General features: G+C 35.6%; 1 protein-coding gene across 4 annotated transcripts in view; it reads left to right on the forward strand.

Annotated features, from left to right (window-relative positions):
- FNDC3A (fibronectin type III domain containing 3A) overlaps positions 1 to 19,039 on the forward strand; it is a 158,520-nt gene extending 139,481 nt beyond the window's left edge. For all 4 annotated transcript variants that reach the window (XM_044381803.3, XM_026493254.4, XM_044381804.3 and 1 more), the window contains 9 exons: positions 1,492 to 1,597; positions 1,685 to 1,860; positions 3,770 to 3,883; positions 4,602 to 4,751; positions 4,853 to 5,136; positions 5,236 to 5,448; positions 7,996 to 8,162; positions 9,367 to 9,494; positions 16,532 to 19,039. In XM_044381803.3, the coding sequence (XP_044237738.2) occupies positions 1,492 to 1,597; positions 1,685 to 1,860; positions 3,770 to 3,883; positions 4,602 to 4,751; positions 4,853 to 5,136; positions 5,236 to 5,448; positions 7,996 to 8,162; positions 9,367 to 9,494; positions 16,532 to 16,846 (1,653 nt within the window). In that variant the 3' untranslated portion in view covers positions 16,847 to 19,039. The remainder of the gene's footprint in view (positions 1 to 1,491; positions 1,598 to 1,684; positions 1,861 to 3,769; positions 3,884 to 4,601; positions 4,752 to 4,852; positions 5,137 to 5,235; positions 5,449 to 7,995; positions 8,163 to 9,366; positions 9,495 to 16,531) is intronic.
- The last annotated feature ends 4,998 nt before the right edge of the window (positions 19,040 to 24,037 follow it).

Consider the following 24,037-nt stretch of genomic DNA (forward strand, 5'->3'; position numbering starts at 1 on the left):
GGTCAAATAAGATGGGATCACCAGATGCCACCTCAAAATCTGAAATGTATCCAAAGTAATTTCTGTAACCCAGATGATTAATTTTATATTGACCAGAATTTCTGGTCTGGTTGGTGTTTAGCTTTAGAAAAGCAAATATACAAAAATGTTGCAGAAAAATTTATAAATTTTAGGATGATGTTCAATACCCATACCTAACAGAAATAGAAATAATTGTAGACTGATTGATTGCTTCATAAATTATGTGTATCAGGACAAACCATAAAATATCATTTACTGTTTAAACACAGATTCTAATAAATTGCAGAAAAGTTGGTAGTTATTATTAGAGACCCACTAACCAAAATGCACTCAGTGTGCTATTGATTATATATGAGATATTTGTAATGTTCTGGAGAGGTATGTTTTTTAATAGGAGTGGGTTTTTTGTTTTGTTTTGTTTTGTTAATGAATTTAACCAAGGATAGGTTCGTGGAGCATTAAGAACTGTTATTTTCAAATAGAACTTAATGTAATAATGTTACCTTCTTTTTTTTGAAGGTAGCTTTTTAAAAAATGAATTTATAAGTATTGTACTGAAAATATGAGTATTAAAAAACTGAGTGCAAGTCCTGCCCACAGACTTGGGATCCAATTGCTTCATTTTCTCTAATAAAATCTTCCTGGTAAAACAAATCCACCGCCCCCCAAAAAAGCCTCTAATTTTCTAATTCAGCATTATAACATTCTATATAGGATACCTTTCTGAATAAGGTGATGATCAAATATTTTATTTATACTTGGGAAGAATAGTAATTAATTAATACAGTGCAGATAAGGAATATGGCACTGTGTGTCAGTATTTTTAAGAGAAGTCTTTTAAAAGAAAACTTAATGTATTTTTTTAAATAAACTAAAATAATACCAAATACCTGGACATACCAAATACTTGGAAAAGGTTACCTGATTTTTGAATTATTTTTAGGAGGAAAGGAAAAAGGAAAGATTATATATACATATTAGTATTTAGGTTAAAAATACAATATACAGTAAAGTAACCGAAGTATAGTCTAAATCTCCTGAAAACATGGCAAACAGTGTTTACAGAATGTTAAAGCATCCTTCCTTAGAAGAGATTTGTGGATCCATTTGGACAGGATCAAAAGTAATGTCCATTAGGATGTATTGAAGGTTGTTTTGTTGTTGTTGTTGTTGTTGTTGTTGTTGTTTAATTATGAAAGACAAAAAGGAAGAGTTTTTTGGTTTTTTTTCTGGTAACTTTCTTTGTATATAATAGTCACATAGTGTGTGTTTTTGTCTATAAAATTAGAGTTTTAATGATTTAATTGGGTTTTTATTTTATTTAGAACTTTAACTTCTTTTCAGTTGAAAGTCAAGTAGAATTTTAAATTACTAGTGCAGTCTTTGTGTTCATGTTATTGGCCTTTAACAAAAGCAATCTGATTATTTGGTTGGGACATTTTCGTTTTGTTATTGCTTTTGTTTTGGCAGGTATCTGAATCTTTACTTGTGCAGACTCCAGCTGTGCCTCCTGGCCCATGCCTCCCTCCCAGATTACAGGGTAGACCCAAAGCAAAAGAAATACAGTTACGATGGGGTAATTTCCATTTTGGTAATAAATTTTAATTAAATGAGTACTAAATATATTCCTTTTGTTAAACTACATAAATCTTTCCACCTTTAGGACCCCCTCTGGTCGATGGTGGATCACCCATTTTCTGCTATGGTGTGGAAATGTCTCCTGTAGAAAAAGATGAACCGAGAGAAGTTTACCAAGGTTCTGAAGTAGAATGTACAGTGAGCAACCTTCTTCCTGGAAAGACTTACAGCTTCAGACTACACGCAGCTAACAAAATGGGGGTAGGAAGACTGCTGATTGAATTATAATCACAGTGGTATTTCATATAACATATATAATGCACCCATTAGTTAGCCATTTTGCTTTCAACACGTGATTCCAGAGTTTACAGTTTACAGTTGTTTTTTGTTTTGGTGTTTTGCATTTTTTAAGATTTATTTATTTTAGAGAGAGAAAACGCAGGGGAAGGGGCAGAGGGAGAGAGAGCGAGCAGGGGAGGGCCGAGGGAGAAGGACAAGGAGAGCATGCTGAGCACGGAGCTCCATCCCAGGACTCTGAGATCATGACCTGAGCTGAAATCAAGAGTCGGCCGTTTAACCATCTGAGCCACCCAGGTGCCCCCAGATTTTACAGTTTTTAATAAGTCTATATCAATAAATAAGAGGTCAATGTATACGATAACTTAATTGCTCTAGAATCTCAATATTTTCAAACCCCACTTATATAATTTGTGACACTTTGGACTTCAGCTGGGCTGAAGTTTGCCTTTCAGGTGGTGCTAGTAGGTTTTACTTAGTAAGTTTAAGAGTAGAAATAAGACCATAAGATGAAATACTTAGAGTAATTAAGTTTTTTGAGATTGGTTACATGCAGCATTTACTTTCAGTTGGCTACTAATTGTAATCCATTTTTTACCTAAGGAAAAAAAACTCATTATTTTAAGCATTTCTGATTTTATGAGACTTTTTAAAAAGTATTATCTATGTATCTGTACATCTCCATAAAATGGACAAAATAGGTGATATCTCCATTTTACAGCTGAGAAGGCTAGGGCTCAGAAACGCTAAATATCTTGCCCACAGTCACACAAATAAGAAGTGACAGAGATAAGCCACAGACTCAGGGTTGTCAGACTCCAGAGCCAAAGCCCTTTCCACTCAACCAGGACATACCTCATCTCTGCATTAAAGCAGGTTCTCTAAGGACAAAGCAGTAGTTTCTTGCCTCAATTGAGTAACATTCTGTTTCCGTATTCTGTAATTGCAGTTTCACAAAACTAAAGTGACAAGTCTCTCATCTCCCATTATTTCATGTTTTAGTGAACTGTACTATTTTTAGTCCCATTCTCCAATTGAGTTCAGTATCTGTATCTGTAAACTTATTTATAAAATTTATGTCAGTACTTTGTTGGCAGTTCTAACATAAGTCATTGTTTCCTGTCTGAAGTCATCCTCTTGTGAGCCTCACAAGGTTGCAAAACTCTGGGATAGCATCTTTAATACTAGTGTTCTTAATCTGTATTTCAGGATTCTGATAGTTTGTCAAAATCATCTTGTCAAAATCATCTTAAATAAATATTTGCTTTCTGCATTTCCAGAGAATATACATTTTAGACTCTTTTTAAAACTATTCTAAATTTTGAGGCCCCTGGGTGACTCAGTTGGTTAAGCATCTGCCTTCAGCTCAGGTCATGATCCCAGGCCCCACATTGGGCTCCCTGCTCAGCGGAGAACTTGCTTCTTCCTCTCCCTCTGCTATTCCCCCTGCTATGCTAAATCACTCGCTCTCTGTCAAATAAATAAAATCTTTAAAAAAAAAAATTCTAAATAGAATTTATGCCTACCATCTCCCATATCTTTAATTGGCATCCTTGCCTCCACTCATATAATTTCTTCTGACTTATTCCACACACCTAATTCCCTAATACCCTGCCCTTCTTACAGAAACAGTTCATGAAGGAAAAAGGAGCAAGAGAGGGAAACACAGTAAATATTAAAACTTAAAAACACCCCACAGTGACTTCCATGATCATTAAATCTTTTTACTTTCTGTGACTGCTTTTAGAGTTATATTACGACCAGTTAGTCTTGAAGGAGAGGGATAATGCACTTATTTATGTGTGAATATTTATGGAGAGCTGTGCAATCAGTGGGTAAAAAATGAAAACACTGGCTATATTTGTTTTTCTAGTTTGGACCATTTTCAGAAAAATGTGATATTACTACAGCCCCTGGACCACCAGATCAATGCAAGCCTCCTCAAGTTACATGCAGATCTGCAACTTGCGCACAAGTAAATTGGGAGGTATCGTAATTCCCATTGACTTTAAATGATTAGAATAGTTCATATAAAAGAATAGAGATGCTCTTCATTTCATCTCCTAAATTATGCAAACAATAAGTCCTAGTGAAATCATGTGGTAAAAAGTGAATTTTTTTTCTCTTCAGAGCCTTTAAGTGAGGTATATTTGCATTACAAGTATGTAGTTTCTTGTTCATGATGTTCTTTGTATTTTTTTCAAAGACTTTGTCTCATTACTGAGATATTTAGCTGCTGGTGAGATTAATGTTCAGAACAAACATTCGTAGGAATCAGTATAATACTGTTTCTCTTATATTTATTATCTCCACTGTGTTTATTGTGCATAGTAATAATCAGTAATGATAATTGCATTTTCAGTTTCCTTTGAAATTTAACAAAGAAAATGTCCTTACATGATTTAACATTTATATTACTTAATAGAATTACTTTGGAGATTAACCTTAAAATTCTCTTTCTGAAGTGATTCAGTCATATTTTTAGTCCTAATTGAAAACAAAGTTATATATTTTGACCAGTCTTACATTCAGGTGACGTTAATGAATAAAAATGTAATATTGAACACTTTTAATTCTACTTAAACATTTTAAAAGAAATTCAAAAGCAGTTCGGTTTTTGATATGCTCAGGTAAAGAACATTTTTGCCCAAAAACCACTTAATCAATGTCAAGACTTAAGACCTTTTCCTTTTCTTAATTTAAAGGTCCCTTTGAGTAATGGAACTGATGTCACTGAATATCGATTGGAGTGGGGAGGCGTGGAAGGAAGTATGCAGATGTGTTACTGTGGGCCTGGTCTCAGTTATGAATTAAAAGGACTTTCACCAGCAACTACCTATTATTGCAGAGTCCAGGTAAGGGTGGTCAGGGCCTTGTTACTCTAGCCAGAGTTTTGTGTTCTGTGAGCATTTTGATGGTCCTGTTTTGTTTATTTATGGGCTCTGTTAATTTGTAGGCTCTGAGTATTGTGGGTGCAGGCCCTTTCAGTGAAGTAGTAGCCTGTGTGACTCCACCATCAGTTCCTGCTATTGTGACTTGTCTTCAAGAAATAAATGATGATGATATAGAAAATCCCCATTATTCACCTTCTACATGCCTTGCAATAAGCTGGGAAAAGCCTTGTGACCATGGTTCGGAAATCCTTGCCTACAGCATAGACTTGGGAGATAAACAGCCCTTGGCAGTGGGAAAGGTTACAAGCTATATTATAGACAATTTGCAACCAGATACAACATACAGGTACACTCTACAGACTATGTTAATTTTTGCTTAAACCAGAGAGAAACTTTAAATAGAACAATTATAACTAGATTTTTTTTTTCTTAATGTGGCACTTAGAATACGAATTCAAGCCTTGAATAGCCTTGGAGCTGGTCCTTTCAGCCACATGATAAAATTAAAAACTAAGCCCCTCCCTCCTGATCCGCCTCGTCTGGAATGTGTTGCCTTCAGCCACCAAAACCTTAAGCTGAAATGGGGAGAAGGAACCCCAAAAACACTGTCAACAGATTCTATTCAGTACCACCTTCAGATGGAGGATAAGAATGGAAGGTAGGTGTTCTTAATTGCTTCTTTATATAGTTTCTTAAATCTTAAGTATATAAATTTTAATAAACAGTAGAAGTAAATAAAATAAGTTTTCAAAAATAAGGTTAGAATTCTGATAAGAAATAATTTTTAATGTGCTATTTTCAAAATATCAGAAGATACAGTCACAATTTCCTGTTTATAACTTGTGAGTGGGATGCCAAGAGAAAAATTAAGTGGGCTGTTCTTTGGCTCTTTTCTCTAACCCATTTAGTCTCTTCATGCAAATAAAGAAACATAATCTTTGCTACAACAAAGTTCTTCAACCCCTGTTTCCAGCAGAGGCAGTTTTGTCAGTAGATAATTGATTGGCTTAAAGCCTCTGAGATCCTTGAGGATAGGGATTATGTCTCACTTTCCTCCACACCCCTGTCACAGGGCCCTCCCGCCTGCTAAGTAAATACAGTTCAGTTCCTCACTGTCAGATCTTGGTTAGTCTCTGATTATTAGCTAGTCCCCTTGCTACTCAGGTTCCTGTCTTTGCTGCCATCTTTTACATTTTCATTAGATCCATGCCATATATTATCCCACAAAATCGTTTTTAATTACAAATCAAAATATGTGTAGTATAAATTATTCAAATGCAAATCTGAGGCTGTTTATTGACATTATAGCCTATGTAAACAATGCATATATGCTCCAGAGGTGTTACTCTTCTAATATTTTAAGAATTTGAATTTTACTTTTCTACTTTTTATTCAGCTTATGAGAAACAACTTATCTCATGGATTCAGCATGCTAGTAGCAGTTTTTCCCAAGGTTTTCCCACTTTGTTTTTTGTTTTGTGTATCTTAGCCAAATATTCAATAATGGAATATTCATGGTACTTGCATATAAGTACTCTCAGAAATACTTACACATTTAAAATAACATACAGAATTAAACATACTGTATCACCAATAAGAGCATTATGCAGAGCAAACAATATTGATCATTTTCTGAAATCTGTGCCTCTATGAATATTAGCCTTTGTTCTTGGCAGAATTTTATGTTCACTTTGTGAAGCCTTATCTCTAGAAGGAAGTTCTTTGCCTTGCTACAGATTTTTGGTATAGCCATTTACCTTGAATCTGTATTATTTATTATCATTGGGTGAATTAATTCTGTAAGTTATTTTCATCCCCTTTGTAGCATTTACATTTGGGGTAATGCAAGATGGTTTACTAGAAATGGGTCTAATTCGTGTCAGATTGAAATGTAATAGAATAAAGATTCCATTAAATATAGATTATATTAATAGGCTAGAACATTAAGCTTAATTAATATTTACCTATCATATAGAGAATTGTAAGGTATGCTGTGGAAAATAAAGAAATTAAAACCTTTTATGATATTGTAGGTTTACTATGTAAATTTAATAAGTCAGTGTAATAATACCTTTAGTTATACTCTCTCCTTTTTTTCACAACTATTTACATTTGCTGTGGGATAGTTTCTGAATGCTGATGAATGCTATTTCAGCTGTTTCCTGACCACAGATTTTGTCATTGTTCAGCTTTTTCAATAGTGGTTGAAAGGCTTTTTTTCCCCATCCTTTAAAAAAAAAAAGGAGGGGCGCCTGGGTGGCACAGCGGTTAAGCGTTTGCCTTCGGCTCAGGGTGTGATCCCGGCGTTGTGGGATCGAGCCCCACGTCAGGCTCCTCTGCTATGGGCCTGCTTCTTCCTCTCCCACTCCCCCTGCTTGTGTTCCCTCTCTCGCTGGCTGTCTCTATCTCTGTCAAATAAATGAAATCTTTAAAAAAAAAATAAAAAATAAAAAAAATAAAAAAAAAAAGGAGATTAAAAAGGTAAGGCTTATCTAATTTCTGCTTCTTGGAAGTACTGTTACTTCAGGTCATTAACTATTTTTTTCATTTTTAACCTGACTACAGTTTTCAGACTATTAGAACTATATGAGCATTCATTCCATTACTCATTCCCCAATTTCCAAAAACTTTATAATAGCCAATCAAAAATATCGGGGAACATTGAACTTATGAATGACATAATATGATGTCAAACTTTCCATCGAACAGTTCAGGTGGATAATTTATGGCAAATTATACATTCTTTCATACTGTTATGTAAATCTCTAGAAAACATCACCAAATCACCTAAAATTATGCCTGGAAATTGAGGGTTCTCTTTTTTATATAACAAATTGTATGCCTAAGACTCTAATGAAAATTGTGGTATTCTGAGTATCTTTAAAAATGTGTGGACATTAAAAGATTGCAGTCAGATACAAAGCTGTACCAGAAGCCTGAAGAGTTACTGTGATTGGACACAAAATTTAGCAATAATTTTTCAGGAAACCATGTCAAATTAGGAAATTTACCAATCCTGTGATTTTCATCATCTGATGAAAAAAATAAAAAGACTTACTTAGAGTGACAAAGCGTTCCTGGCATTAAATTCTAAGAGTAACTTATACTTCTAAATAATATCCCAACTGTACTTTTTTAGTAGTTTTTAAATATTTTTCATAAGGTTGTCAAGGTTTATTTTTAATAAGAGTCATTTCCATTTTAGGTTTGTATCCTTATACAGAGGTCCATGTCATACATACAAAGTACAAAGACTTAATGAGTCAACATCCTATAAATTCTGTATTCAAGCTTGTAATGAAGCAGGGGAAGGTCCTCTCTCCCAGGAATATATTTTTACTACTCCAAAATCTGTCCCAGCTGCCTTGAAAGGTAAGCTATACATCCTTAAGTTATTTTTCTTTAATAATAGATTAATTTTAAGTGCATCTTCACAAATAGCTTTCTATGCTGTCATTACAGTTGATCATCCAGTATGTGTCCAACATTTAATTATAAAAAATTATATAGACAAGCCCACCTACTGAAAGTTTCACTCAATATTAAAGCTGTTTTATCTAGCACATTGATACTCAGACAAGTACTGGATTTTGTCACTAATCTTTTTAATAATCTAACATAAAAATACTAAGTTGAATAGATAATGCTGGTTTTCTAATAGGGTTTTTTGCTGTTTCTGCTATTGTTACTTAAAGAAAAAAATCACAAACTTGTATTGTTTTGAGTTGTTACTGTTTCATTCATTCGGATTTCAGGGAGAAAGCCAGGTTGCCTTTTAAGGAAAACATAAATACATTCTTAGTTAACTTGAATTTTTTAATCAAATTTACACACACATTCACACATTTGTATATACAAATATCTTTAGAATTAATTTTAGAGGGATTCTTATTTTAAGATGACCCTGGCAAGGATTGCACTTTGTGTATTTAGCCAAAATCACTAACATTCCTCATACTGAGGACAAATCACAGAGACTTCTAGTACAATGTCCTGGATCATGTACTTGAATGTGTCATTTGTTAAGCAGATCCACGGTTAGCAGGACTGTTCTTGAATATCTTTCTAATAATGTTGATGGAGTTTTACTGAGTCCTTTTTCTATTCTGTAATCCAGTTTAATGTTTCTTAGCCTTATGAATTTTGCTGATTTTAACCCTTTGTACCCCACCATTGAGTGAAGTAGTTTTACATCAAGCAACAAGGGGTATTTTTCAACTTATTTTTCAATTTGGGAGATTTCTTAAATTACAAAATTTCATATTCTAGGTATGCTCTTAGAATTAATTAATGTTGTTTTAGAACTGACATAACCCCTCTATTGGCTTTTTAACTCAATGAAAACAGTGCTTACCTTGCCAGATCTTTTAGTCAATCTGGCCATTGTAACACCTGTAGATTTTATGGCCTGGAGATAATAAGAGTGAACCATTAACCATGTCTCTGCAAATTTCAAAAATTCAGGTATATAACTGAGTTTTAAAGGTTTGTTGATTTTGATTAAAACAAGTGTCTGTGTGATGTGCCAAGTTAAAAATCAAGTAGAGCAGATTTTATTTGTATTTGTTCTCCACAGCCCCTAAAATAGAGAAAATAAATGATCACATTTGTGAAATTACATGGGAATGTTTACAGCCAATGAAGGGCGATCCAGTTATTTACAGTCTTCAAGTTATGTTGGGAAAAGATTCAGAATTTAAACAGGTATGTGCAAAGGTGTAATTCTGTGGATACTTATTTTTATATTTCTCATTTTTATGTACTTGCAATGCAAGATTTGACTATCTTTATCTTCCTAATTCAAAAACATTTATTTAGTACTTATTGTGTTCCAAAGATTAGTAACTACACAGTATCTCAGGATTCAAAATATTTTAAGTGTGAACTATATATTTAACAGATTATTCATTCATTTGACAAGCATTTATTAAACTATGTCCCAGGCACTGAAAATATATAACACTGAACAAAAAGTTCTTGCCTCTATGGCACCTACAGTCAGTAGAAAAAGATACTAAAAGCAAATAAATACATCACGATATCATATACTGATAAGTATAGCGGAGAATAAATAAAACTGGGTAAAGGGAATATGCAGTCTTGGGAAGAGAGACAGCTAGACAGTGGTGCTGTTTCATACAGGGCAGTCAGGTGACAAACAGAGATCCAAAGGAGGTGAGTATGGGGAGAACAGTGTTCTAAGAAAAGGAAGCAGTGGGTGCAAAGGCCCTGAGGTAGGAGCATGCTTGTTAAATTTAATGAACAAGGAGGCCAGTGTGGGGTTGTGTGAGCAATGGGAAAAACAGTAGATGAAGTCAAGTAGTTAATTGTAAAGAGGATCTATGAGTGGTATGAAGGTCATGTTAAGGCATTATAGGCCACGCTGTGACTTTTTTACTCCATGTAAAATGAGAAACCGGTAGAGGATTTTGACCAGAGTAGTCACAGGATCAGACACAAAGTCATTTTGGCTAGAATGGGACACGGGTAGAAGCAGAGAACATTAAGGAGGCTTTCACAATAATAGTAATGATCATAATTATAATGTAGTGTTATAAATATGATAATAGTCATTATGGAAACCTAGCAGAAGTATCACCTACCTGGCTGAAAAATTTCAAAGATGGCTTTCTGGTAGAGGGTGAATAGCAGTGAGATGAAGTCGGGAGCTACCAGTGTTCACTGTATCTTTTATAAAGAAGTCATTTTAATGCAACTCAAAGCCTACTTTCTATAAGCATTTCATCTCATTCTCCCTTTTTTCTGTCAACCTTCTTGATTTTGAGCACTTTTAAGCTGGGTTATTCTCATTTGAGTATCTTATATTTTCTTTTCCCACTAGGAAATCAGTCATTCATCTGTTTTATTTCAGTCTCATGCTGTTATAGCTATTAATAGTAGAATATTTTTCAATATAGATCTAATTTTTTCTTTCAAGTTTTGTTAAGTATATAAGTGTTATTTCTTAAGTGAAATTACAAAAGGACCCAAGGAGTTAGATTAAATTTGGCATGTGATTGTTTTTCTTTATTAAGCCATCTGCAAATTGACATGATAATCAGATTTAAATATAATTTACAGATAAGCAGGTTTCCTTCCAAGGAGGAAGCAGAATTAATATTTTGAAAATGTAATTGCGTTACATGTTTAAAGGAAATAGGGACCCCACATTTGAGTAGTGTATGAATTTTAATAAACATATCACTACATGAAACAGCAATGCTAATTCTAATTTAACTTACAAGCTAAAATTAACCCTATCATCACTTTCACTTAAGATTGTAAGCATGTCGTAAAACTTACAATACTGATTTCCTTAGAACCTCATAGTATATTTGCTCATCTAAATCTCTTAAATGTTTATAAAATTTTACAATTTATTGGCAAGTTGTACTTCAAAAGTTTGAAGATTGTTTTTTTAAGAGTTCGGTTTCATTCATGGAATTTAATATTTTACTTAAAATTTATTTAATACTCACCACACATGTATTAAATACCATGTATAAAAAATTATGGGGGGGGGCTACACTATTAATAGGTTACTGTTCTGATTTCAAAAAGTTGTTTAGAATTTAACAAGCAAGCAGAAATTTTATAATCATGACATTTTATATAGCCAAACAAAAGGTCATAATAAAGATAAAGCCTACTTTATAAAAAAGAATGATTTATTCCAGCTGGACCTTGGAATGTTTTCTAAAAGGAGTGCCATTTAAGTGAGGGCAGGAGGAGGGGTACATGGTGGCACTGGTGAGCTTCGAAGGAGCTGTGAACTCTGAAGTGTGACATGAGTAAGACTCAAGAATGGAGTGTACAGTTAAGTAAGCCAGGTCTTGTTGGTTTGTATTCCATAGCAGTAGGAATGGCTGTTTTTAAGAAGGGATTATTACCTATGAGTTGGTGGTTGAGTTTCCAAACTAGCCTATAAAAACCTGCTTAACCTATAATGTTGCTGGGATTAGGGATCTGGAAACATATTCCCCTGGCAGCAACAAGTACTCATGACTCTGTGCCAAAATGAGAGGGACATAGAAGGGAAAAATAGAAACAGCTTGATTTCTTACTCATGACCCTGGGCCAAAATGAGAGGGACATAGAAGGGAAAAATAGAAACAAATTGATTTCTTTGTATTCTTCCCTTTGTCTCTTTCTGATCAGCTTTGAGAAAATTTTTTGCTGCCTTCTCACTGCCCCGTGCCCGTTTTTGTAGCACCTCGCCTGAAATTGCCCACATTCTCTAAAATCACACTCTCCCTCCCACTCTTTCCTCCCTGACACATCATAATAACTCCCATATACAAAGTATAGCTGACCTTACTTGCATTAGGAGAAATACTATTTGCATGGGAAAATTCATACCAAAGGTAATTGTCTACTGGTTCTGTAATTCCCTCAGGAATGTATACATTTTAAAAAGCGTGCTTTTTTACCAAAATGGCATTTCAAGTAGTGTAACAGGGTGAAGTAAAAATATTGGGGGACAGTAAAGCCATTTTCAAAGCAGGTCAACCCCATCTGGGAGTCTGTACCTAAGGCACTTCTGTGTCACAGCTCATTATATTGCAAGCACCATAAAAACCAATTCATACTAGCACAATTAAGTGTGAGTCCTCTTAGGGAGAAGCTTGAAGGTAAGCAGGCTTCAGGACTGCTTGATTCAGAAACTCAGTGAAGTCATCAGGGGCTTGATTTTTCTCAATAGTCTTCAGTGATTGCCCTTAGCCATGAGGAACTTTCTCTCCCTCATTCACATTCAGGGAAGAGAAAGCACTTAGATTGTAAAGCCATCCCTGAATCAGTGACTGTTTAGGATTTAAGCCAACCAGAGCAGAGTCTTCCTCTGGTGTTAATAATGAGACAAGCTTCTACAAGTACAAGGATTGGGTAAGGGAGAGTTTGAGCCCCATCAAAAATCAGTACTGTTAGCAGTGTCAGAGAATGCGTACTGGGACAGTGGCTTGTTGGATTCTGTACAACTTTTTTTTTTCTTCTTAAACTTCTGAACTTAGATTCCCAAAAACAGTGCCCCTCTGAGTGGCCTGCAGACCTAATGAACCTGAATGTCTAAGAACAGGACCCATGACTGTTTTCATTCTTTTTTTTAAGTTCTAAGTGGTGCTTATGCACAATATACCTAAGAACTGCTTTAAAATTCCAGTTCACTTATAACTGCCCACTTATAACTGCCTCAGCAATAATAGAGGGGAAAAATGATATAGACAAGAGCCATGTGGCTATTGTTTTCAGGGTTTTTTACTGTTCTCTTCATGTATTGATCACTGTGAAATAAGTGTTTGCAATAGTATATTCATAAATTACAGAAGGATGACCATGCATGCCATATTATATACATATATATGACCATATGTGCCATAATGTATATATTATGTGACAACATATGCCTTGTTATATGTCGTAATGAACAAGTAACTTGTATAATCAAGTGCAAAATAAACCGTAAAGAAAGGTACAAACAAGTCTGCACTTAGTCTAAAAGTAACATATTGCTAAAATCATTCTTATACTAACTGCTATAAATAATACTATGCATATTACTCAGTGTAAAATCAGATTGTGGATGTGAAACATACACAGAAAGTAGAAGTAGTTAAACAGAATTTGTTCCTTTGTAATGACAGCTTCAAAAGTGGTTATCCTTGATAGTAAACATGTTCACTTATCCTTAGAAGATAAAAAAGGACTGTTTTGCATTTTTGTATGAGCACTTGGTAAATTAATCTAGCCAACCAAACAGGTTTCTAGAATGTGTGGATATGGAGAGAGAGAAATAGGTAAGATACTGGTTTCATTTTTATTGGCCCCTATTCTACAGTTGTTATTTTCTTCATGCTGTGACTTTTACAAAACTAAAATAAGGGTGAGGCACCTGGGTGGCTCAGTCAGTTAAGCATGTGCCTTCGGCTCAGGTCATGATCCCAGGGTCCTGGGTTTGAGCCCCGTGTCTAGCTCTCTGCTCAGTGGGGAGTCTGCTTCTTCCTCTCCCTCTGCCACTCCCCCTGCTTGTGCAGGTGCTTTCTCTCTCTCTCTCTCAAATACAATCTTTAAAAAAAAAAACTAAAATAAGGAAAAATACCAATTTATAAAAATCTAAACTTTCTTTAAAAGTTTTCCTGTAAAATTCTGTTGCAGTTGGCATACTATTTGAAAGTTCTTAGCCAGCTAAACATGCACAAACTTCACAAGCTTAAGTTGAGTCTGCATTTCTCCATTAAAATGCAAAGTGAAAAAAAAATAAAATGCAAAAATGAAAACCGTAATCTCTTATCTGCCGTTTTCTTAACTGTAATTAATTGGTATTTGCCATACTCCGCCTATAAATGGATAGTTGATTGATAGCAATATAAAGAGCTGTTTTATTTTTTGTTTTGTTTTAATTCTAAGTCATCTGTGAGCAATAGCTACAAGCCAAAAAATTATGAATTTCTTAGTTTTATTTGCCCTTTTCTGTTTACTAAGATTGCAACAATTTTATCTTGTCAGTATGAAATGGAGAGGTGGATATGGTGTTATTTCTGTCTCAGACCTAACTCACTCTATCTCAACCTTGAGGCTTGTTTTGAATGGCTTCACTTAGATATATGAACATTTTCATAAATTAGCTTTAGCAAGTTTATCTGTTTTCTTCAGTCCTGTATCTACAGTTATCTAAGATGTCTCCCTGTTTAGATATTCTTCCAACATCTGAAACACAAAACTGAAAACTGACCTCATTATCTTCCCTCCCAATCTCTCCTCTCCAAACTCTTCATTTCATCAATGTCATAAATACTAACATCGTTTTGGTCCCCAAGCTTTGAACTCTTGAAAGAATTTTTTTTTTTACCTGCCTACTAACTTAAATAAAAGTCATTTCTAAAAATGATCCATAAAAACTATACCAAAGCCTCATATCCTTGTGCCTTCATACAGCAAGAGCCCCTATCATGCCCAGCTCCCTCAATCCCTCATTCAGTTTTTTTTTTTTAAGATTTTATTTCTTTGACAGCAAGAGAGGGAACACAAGCAAGGGGAGTGTGAGAGGGAGAAGCAGGCTCCCCGCAGAGCAGGGAGCCCAGCGCAGGGCTCGATCCCAGGACCCTGGGATCATGACCCGAGCCAAAGGCAGACGCTTAATGACTGAGCCACTCAGGCGCCCCCTCATTCAGCTTTATGATCAGAATTCCTCACACACTGTTGTAAATATCACACACCCTGTGGAATTAGACCTGAATTTCCAACTAGTGTTATGAACACATTCCTCCTCTCTGTCAGATCTCTTCACCTATCACCCTCATACCATTTGTTGAGGTTACCATGCCCATTTGGACACAAATGGAAAGTAAAGAAAATTTTAAAGACAAACATCACCTATTAATATCCATATGACAAATACATATTTTCTTTTATTTTTACGATTTTGGGTTCATCGTACATGTACTCTTTCACACTGCTTTCTAATACAGTCTTCTAATTTACTGACATCACTGCTTTTACCATGGTCCAGATGTGAACATTACTACATTCCCACTCCTGTATCGCTTATGGGAATCCTCAGAACTAATGCATATTTACCATTTTTTTGGTGTCATCATAAGCCTTACTTCCTTCAGTAAAAGCTCCTTTATATATTCTCAGCATCCACTGACACACGTTTTGACATATACATAGTCAATAATTCACTAATTTAGTGGCCTTATTATATGCTGGATTCTGAAGACACAAAATGAGACAAAGCTTTTAACCTTGCTCCTTCAGGAGCAAACCAGTATGTAAAAATTTAGATTTACAACACAGATACAATTGAAGCAGCTAAAATTGCTTCAAAGAAGGCTATCCCAGGTTTGGTTGATCTCACTTACAGCCCACCAACTAGCTGAAAGAACTCAGTTGAGCAGTCACTATGAGCCTTAGTTTTCTCATTGATAGAATGAGGGGAGAGACTCATTAACAGAAATTACAGCTTCCATATATTGAACAGTCACCATATGCTGGGCACTGTGTTAAGTCCTTTAACAAGTATTAGTTTATTTCATTCTCATAATTACCATACAACATAACTATTATGCTCATTGAACTAAGGTAATTGGTCTAAGATAACATGGAGTGTGAACTGGCAGAACAGTGCTGGGACCCAGGAGTGACCAGTGCCAGTACATATCCTCTTAATCACTAGCACTCTCTTGAAAATCCGTGGAATTCCATTCTTGTTATTTCCTTTCTAAGGGATGGGCAGAGGAGTTGGGTTTTAAGATGCAGTTCTGTGAGTCTAAGTGATTTCTTTAAAGTTTATAAAATAATTTGCCATAGACAGCTATAGAAAGCTCCCCTTATTCATTCATTCATTGTTTCAGCAGATGTTTGAATTTGTACAAAAACCAGTTTGTATTACAAAGATTTATATATGAGGAAATAGGATTAGACATAGTTTCTCTTTTCATGGAATGGTTTCACAAAAGTTTGACTTCTTGCATTTGAGAAAACCAGGGAAATGCCTGTGGGCTGATTTTGCTTGTTCTGTGAGAATGGATCTCACATCCTCACCTTTCCAATTTCTCCTGCCCTTATACAGCAGATAAGCTCTTTAATGTAAAGGTAGGTATTTTTTAAATGTCATTTAAAAGATAAAAGCAGCGGCACTCACTAGCTTCCATGTCAGAAATAATTCTAAAACTAGCCAGTTGTAAAAATGATTTTCTGCTTGTCCTTCATACACAGTTTTTTTTCCACTGTCTTATTAACAGATTTACAAAGGTCCTGACTCTTCATTCCGGTATTCAAGCCTTCAGCTGAACTGTGAATATCGTTTCCGTGTGTGTGCCATTCGCCAGTGCCAAGACCCTATGGGGCATCAGGACCTAGTAGGTCCCTACAGCACAACAGTGCTCTTCATCTCTCAGAGGACTGACCCACCAGCCAGCACCAATAGAGACACTGTGGAAAGCACAAGGACCCGGCGGGCACTGAGTGACGAGCAGTGTGCCGCCGTCATCCTCGTGCTCTTTGCTTTCTTTTCCATTTTGATTGCCTTTATCATTCAGTACTTTGTAATCAAGTGAAAATATAACTTTATTTTTAATACTGTATTACATTTTATTTTGTCATGTACTAAAATTATTTCTGTATTGCTTTTACAAAAACAGTGGCATTTAGCACTGGCATTGAGACTATAATACATCATTTTTGCCATTTTCAATGCTTATATTAGGTAGAGGCTGGCACCTTATTAGAATGCAAGCCACAGAAATAGCAATTTTTGGTTTTTTGGTTGGGACTTCTTTTCTTTTTTTCTTTTTTTTTTAATATGCCTTCTTGTAAAACAAACTTTCTAAGAGGCAACAATATATAATTGATATTTTGACCAGTCAGCATGAGTGTAACAGTGACAACCTGATCTGTTCTAAAGATAATACCTAGTGAAAAATTCAGAATGATTAAAATTTACACTAACATGCTATAAAAAAGAAAAGTTAAAGTCTGATGCTGTGAAAGCAATCTAGTGCTGTATTTCTACCTCCTCATTTGTCTTAATTATTTGGTAAGTGGGATTATGATGAATAACTGGAGGGGCTTAGCAGATAAAAACTGGATGAAAGAATATGCATGAAAAAAGAAACTTCTTGTTTGATAAATGTGGAGTTCTTCATTACAAGTATATATTCATGAATTCACAGATAAATCACTTAAAGAAAGCACAGACAGTTTACTTGGCCTAAAAATATTTTAATGTTTACTCAAAAAGCACCTCTTCAGGTCTTGAGAACATGGAAAAGAACAGAGGGCTTATAGATACTTTCTAAAAGTAATCATACTCAACTCCAAATTTCAAACCTATTTAATTTGGTTTTTGTGAGCCTCTGAACTATATGTATGTGTATAAGGATGTGCATATACATATATGGCATATATATAAACTATACATACCAAGTGTAGAAATATATATATACACACATTCAACCACACACTCACTCCATCTATCTGGTATAGGCTAATTTTGAAGAACTCCCGTAAGTTTTGCTGCTTCTCCCGTAACTACTGCCATCACCATCAGAATTCATAATCAAACCTAACCTTTTTGTTTGGGGCACCAAATCTGAAGACAAAATTAATTTGCACCAGTAAACTTCAAGCTGCTTTCTTTCTTGAAAAACTAATGTTTAATGTAATGTCTGTCTGGATACTGTTCCAAATGTTGATTGCATGTGGTTAATGTTGCATTAGAGCACTTTGCAATTGCGTAATTCATTAATGTTTTGTGAGCTTGCATTTGTGAATTATTGGATGGTCAGACTGAATTTTGTCAAGTATCACATTGTACATCTTGCATAGATGTCGGTGACTGCCAGTAATAATACAGTTTGTAATGAAACTATCTAAAATTCTTGTTTTATCACATCTGTTATCTGTAAAACACTTGTAACTAGCCTTTTTAATTTATTATTTGAATTTTAGGATAGTGAATCACTAATTTTTAGTTGCTGAGGTTAGCATTTTAGTGATTACTAAGCACTTCTGTCAGTCTTTGAAAAAAGGACATATGTTTTGTGCTTTGAAGATCTCTGAAGAATTTCTCTTATATTAGAATGGGCATGTATTGTAATTGTTTTATGTCAAATGATCTGTGCTGTAGAAAAAACATTAACCTTTGTTCAAAAAAGAAACGGATAAACTTGGCCTTTCCAAGTGGTAAGAATGATCTGTCACTATAATATACTGTATGTTTACATTTTATTTAAATTTAATCTCTTATGTATAGGCTAACTTTCCCCCAAAACAACAGTGATTGCGATTATTTTCTAGAAACTTCTTAAAAGTGCCACATTTGGCAGTACAAATGAGTTTGAGTGTAATAGCCCAGAGATTTCTATATAGTTGAATGTCTAAAATGGTAAAATATGCCACTGTGGCAGTTACAGTGGCTTATGTTTTTCATAGTAACTCAAATGAACTCCTATTTTTGATAGTAAATGTCATTTAATAGTGTACTTGCCATTTGAGCCTCACTGCAAAATCAGTGCAGAGGAGAAAACAATTTTTAATGTAATCTTGATTTTACCTCATATACTGTACATTCCAAAAACTCTAAACTTTTTAAAGATTATAGATACACTACCAAACATATCACCTTAAAATTGTATAAGGTTGAACTTCATACAAATGAAACAATATAATCTCATAAAAATACATAACTATGTAGCAAAAGTATCTTTAAAATCCATGAAAAATAAAAGTTGTATCATTCTTTTTTGAGATATGTTGATTGTATTCCTACACACTCATTATTTGCTACCTCTTTAGAGAATGAAATAAGGTCTCCCTTCTTGCAGTGGGCTTCAAATCTTCAGTAGTAGAGGACCCAGATTCAAGAAGGTAACATCCAGTAGACTAAAGAGTGAGATGAGAAGTTTAATCCTAGTGACTTGATTTTGTGCAATTCTCTAGATATCTTGCTTCCTTCACATGTGTAAAGAATAAGGATGGTTCTGAGGTAAAGTTCTCATTGGAAAGGAAATCTGACCTCCATACCTTTCCTGCATTCACCTATTTCCTAGTACCTTCTTTCTCCCACCTTCAGGGGCCTAGAACCTTCCTGTTACTAGCACTGCTATCTGTCCCCAGGTCTGCCCTCCACCAGGAAGTTCAACCATGTCCACGTACAATACCATGCCAGAAAGTTCAACCCATGCCTGAAAATTCTCACATGTACCAGAAAAGTCAATGTTTCCTCTCACTTACCCCTGCTAAAATTTCCATCCACAGATCTCAAATGGGGATACATTGCCTCTTTGTTGTTGTCATCGTTTTTAAGATTTTATTTATTAGAGCATTGCGGGGGAGGGTCAGAGGGAGAAGGAACATGACCTGAAGCCGAAGGCAGTCACTCAACCAAATGAGCCACCCAGGCGCCCTTTTTTTTTTAAGTGTTTATTTAAATTCCAGTTAGTGTACATTGTAATACTAGTTTCAGGTGTACAACATAGTGATTCAACACTTCCACACATCACCCGCTGCTCATCACAAGTGCACTTCTTAATCCCCATCACCTATTTCACCCATCCTCCCACCCACCTCCCCTCTGGTAACCATCAGTTTGTTCTCTATAACTGAGAGTCTGTTTCTTGGTTTGCTTCTCTCTCTCTTTTTTTGTTTTTTAATTTTCCCTTTGCTCGTTTGTTTCTTAAATTCCACATATAAGTGAAATCATACAGTATTTGTCTTTTTCTGACTGTGTTCAGCATAATCATCTCTAGCTCTATCCATGTTGTCGCAAATGCCAAGATTTCATTCTTTTTTATGGCTGAGTAATACTCTATTTTATATATATTTATATTTGTTTTTCTTTAGTATTCTTTAGGTAAATACCTGGCAATGTGATTGCTGAAGTGTAGGGTAGTTCTATTTTCAACTTTGTGAGGAATCTCCCATCCTCTTTTCCAGAATGGCTGCACCAGTTTGCATTCCCACCAACAGTGCAAAAGCGTTCCTTTTTCTGCACATCCTCGCCAACACCTTTTATTTCTTGTGTTGTTGACTTTAGCCATTCTGATGGGTGTGGGGTGGTATCTCAGTGCAGCTTTGATTTGCATTTCCCTGATGATGAGTGATGTTGAGCATCTTTTCACGTTTCTGTTGGCCATCTATATGCCTTCTTTGGAAATACGTCTTCATATCTTCTTACCCTTTTTTTAATTGGGTTACTAACTTTTTTGGGTGTTGAGTTTTATAAGTTCTTTGTGTATTTTAGGTGCTAACTCTTTATCAGATATGTCATTTGCAAATATCCCATTTGGTAAGTTGCCTTTAGTTTTGTAGATTGTTTCCTTCATTGTGCAGAAGCTTTTTATTTTGATGTAATCCCAATAAGTTTATTTTTGCTTTTGTTTCCCTTGCTTCAGGAGACATATCTGGAAAGAATTTGCTATGGCCAGTGTTAAAGAAGTTATTGCCTGTGTTCTCTTCTAGGATTTTTGTGGTTTCAGGTCTCACATTTAAGTCTTCAATCCATTTTGGATTTATTTTTGTGTATGGTGTAAGAAAGTGGTCCCGTTTCATTCTTTTGCATGTTGCTGTCCAGTTTTCCCCACACGTCATGGATACATTGCTTTGTAAAATCCAGGTACATCCCTAAGTGTCAAAACTGCAGGCACCACAATAAAGCTTAAAATGTTAGGTTGGGGAAGAGGAGATATTTTGAATATAGGGGCATCACTGCACAGAAGCAAGTAAGTATAAATCCAGCCTTGAGAAGAACAGGATACTGACTGTTGCATGTCACTTTTTTTCCTCTAGTTTGGAAAAGAAATTTCGTATGTCCTGTTTGAACTCCATGGATTACATGATGGTCCTCACCATCACGAACATTCTTTGTAGGAGAAGCCCACGTGGGTGGTGGCTTAATAGGCAGATTACAAAAGAAAAGGATTCTCCAAAACCTAAAACCAGTCATACTGTAACCTAGCCATCTACCATCAATATAGGTGAAGATAATGCCTCATATTGTTAAAGAACTTTTTAAATATTCTATTTTCATATATACTTTTTAAGATGGTGTATATAATCTCAAGAGTATCCCTTTAATTACTCATTATTCTCTCCCTGACACTCTTATAAGGGAAAAAATACAAAAAAGAAAGTTGACAGAACTAAGATTTTAATAGTTATGGTCATCAAATCTTCCACGTACAGAGTGGTGCCTTCAAATGTTTAGATGCTATAAGGATTGTTTTTCATCTTATATGGTAAAGATATGTTTTTCATCTAAATGATCTTATTTGCTATGGGAAATTTGCGAAGGAAAAGATCTTTGAAGCGATAGATTTTGAACTCGTGACTTATTCAAATCATAATGGTTTGCATCTATTCAACACTCAATGTGTGCTAGGCATTGTGTTCGGTGCTTTACCTTAGTTATATAATCCTCTTAACTGCTGTATTGAATATCAACTGAAGCATGGAGGAGTGAAGCACCTGCCAAAAGTCACATGGCTAACAAATGATGGAGCTGAGATTTGAATCCAGGTGACTAGTCTAGTGCCGCCATACTTGACCACTCTGCTGTCTCTCTCACAAATCCTGAATTCAATAAGGAAATCAAATTAATAATATTGCATTTATAATAGTATTTATTGAGTACTTTCTGCATGCAGGCATTGTACTAAACACTTCCCCCTATCCAAAACAATCCACAGCTCTCTAAGGATTGAACAGAAATCAGACAAGGACAATCTGATACAAGAATCAAACTAAATGAGCAGCTCTAATTTCTTCCCTCTACAGTTTGATCGTTTGACACTTTCTTACATTTTGAGCTTACACTCAGCCCCAGAAATTACCCACACTCAAATACTCATCCATCCAAGGACGAAAGTACCTTTATTGCCCCTTCCTCCAATGAGACAAGCTAACATGTTCAAAAAGGGAATATAGCTACAATGTGGATGAACCTGGAAAACATTATGCTAAATGAAAGAAACAGACACAAAAGATCACATGTTGTATGATTCTATTCATATGAATTCCCTAGAATGGGTAAATCCGCAAAGACTAAAGATTAGTGGCTGCCAGGGGCTGGAGGCAAGAGGAAATGGAGTCATTGCTTAATGGGTATGGGGTTTTCAAAGATACAGACGTAGTGAAGAGAAGGGCCATATGCACCCCAATGTTCATAGCAGCATTGTCCACAATAGCTAAATCGTGGAAGAAGCCGAGATGCTCTTCAACAGATGACTGGATTAAGAAGACGTGGTCCATATATACAATGGAATATTACTCAGCCATCAGAAGGATTACCCAACATTTGCAGCAAAATGGACGGGACTGGAGGAGATTATGCTAAGCGAAATAAGTCAAGCAGAGAAAGACAATTATCATATGGTTTCACTCATTTATGGAACATAAGAAATAGCAGAGAGATCGGTAGGAGAAGGAAGGGAAGAATGAGGGGGGTGGTAAACAGAAGGGGGAATGAACCACAAGAAACTATGGACTCCGGGAAACAAACTGAGGGCTTCAGAGGGGAGGGGGGTGGGGGAATGGGATAGGCCGGTGATGGGTAGTAAGGAGGGCACGTATTGCATGGAGCTCTGGGTGTTATACGCAAACAATCATGGAACATTGCATCAAAAACGGGATGTACTGTATGGTGACTAATATAACAAAGTAAAAATTATTTTTAAAAAAATTTTTAAAAAATGGGTATGGGGTTTTACTTTGGAAATGTTTTGGAACTCTACAGAGGTCGTGATTGCACAATACTGTGAATGTACTAAATGCCATTGAATTGTTCTATTTAAAATGGTTAATTTTGTGTTATGTAAATTTCATCTCGATTTTTTAAGAAGGGAATATAAGATGAACCTAAAGACTAATACACAGACAGCACAGGACTAGAGGATCCTGGACATCATCAAATCAATAAAATAACCTGACCTAATCATTAAGTCCATCTTGCTAAGGACACAGGCCAACTTCTCACTTACTGATTTGCAAACTTCCCAGACCTCCTTGGATGTCCCTACTCCTTTCAGTGGGTGGGTTCAACTTTTTATGGATGTCCATGACAGTTCGTAAATGATTTGGCCTGCCCAGGCCTAAGCTATCATCTCTGACACTCTTCATATTTCTAGGATGATTCAGTGGTCTTAGAGAAAATACGTTTTGCAGTTACACAGTTTACCAAAGAGAACTGCTCTGCAGGAAGAATGTCCATGTGTAGAAATATAAGACCTTGTTTCTCACAGCATATGTTCTGAAAAGTAACCTAGAAAGCCAGATTTGAGGAAAATGCATGTATTGAGAGCTACAAGAATACTAATAATTAATTTATGTCTCTAACTTTGATTCAGACCCACATAAACCAGCCTGAAATCTAGTGTCTACTCATGCTGTAGAAACTTGGTGTCCGGTCCCTGTGAATCTGGCTCAGAAGGACCTCCAAAGGGTGAAGAGGGTGGAACTGCAAAGAGCCCCAGGAGTACACACATTTCCAGAAAGAGTGTACACAGTTTATGACAACATGGTTAAGAATGTTTTTAAAGGGACACCAAGGTTTAAAAGATATGATAAGGGGCGCCTGGGTGGCTCAGTCACTGGGCGTCTGCCTTTGGCTCAGGTCATAATCCCAGAGTTCTGGGATCGAGCCCCACATCAGGCTCCTCCACTGGGAGCCTGCTTCTCCCTCTCCCACTCCCCCTGCTTGTGTTCCCTCTCTCGCTGCCTCTCTCTCTGTCAAATAAATAAAATCTTTAAAA

Source organism: Ursus arctos, unplaced genomic scaffold (assembly GCF_023065955.2).
Source record: "Ursus arctos isolate Adak ecotype North America unplaced genomic scaffold, UrsArc2.0 scaffold_10, whole genome shotgun sequence".
NCBI classification, from domain to species: Eukaryota; Metazoa; Chordata; class Mammalia; order Carnivora; family Ursidae; genus Ursus; species Ursus arctos.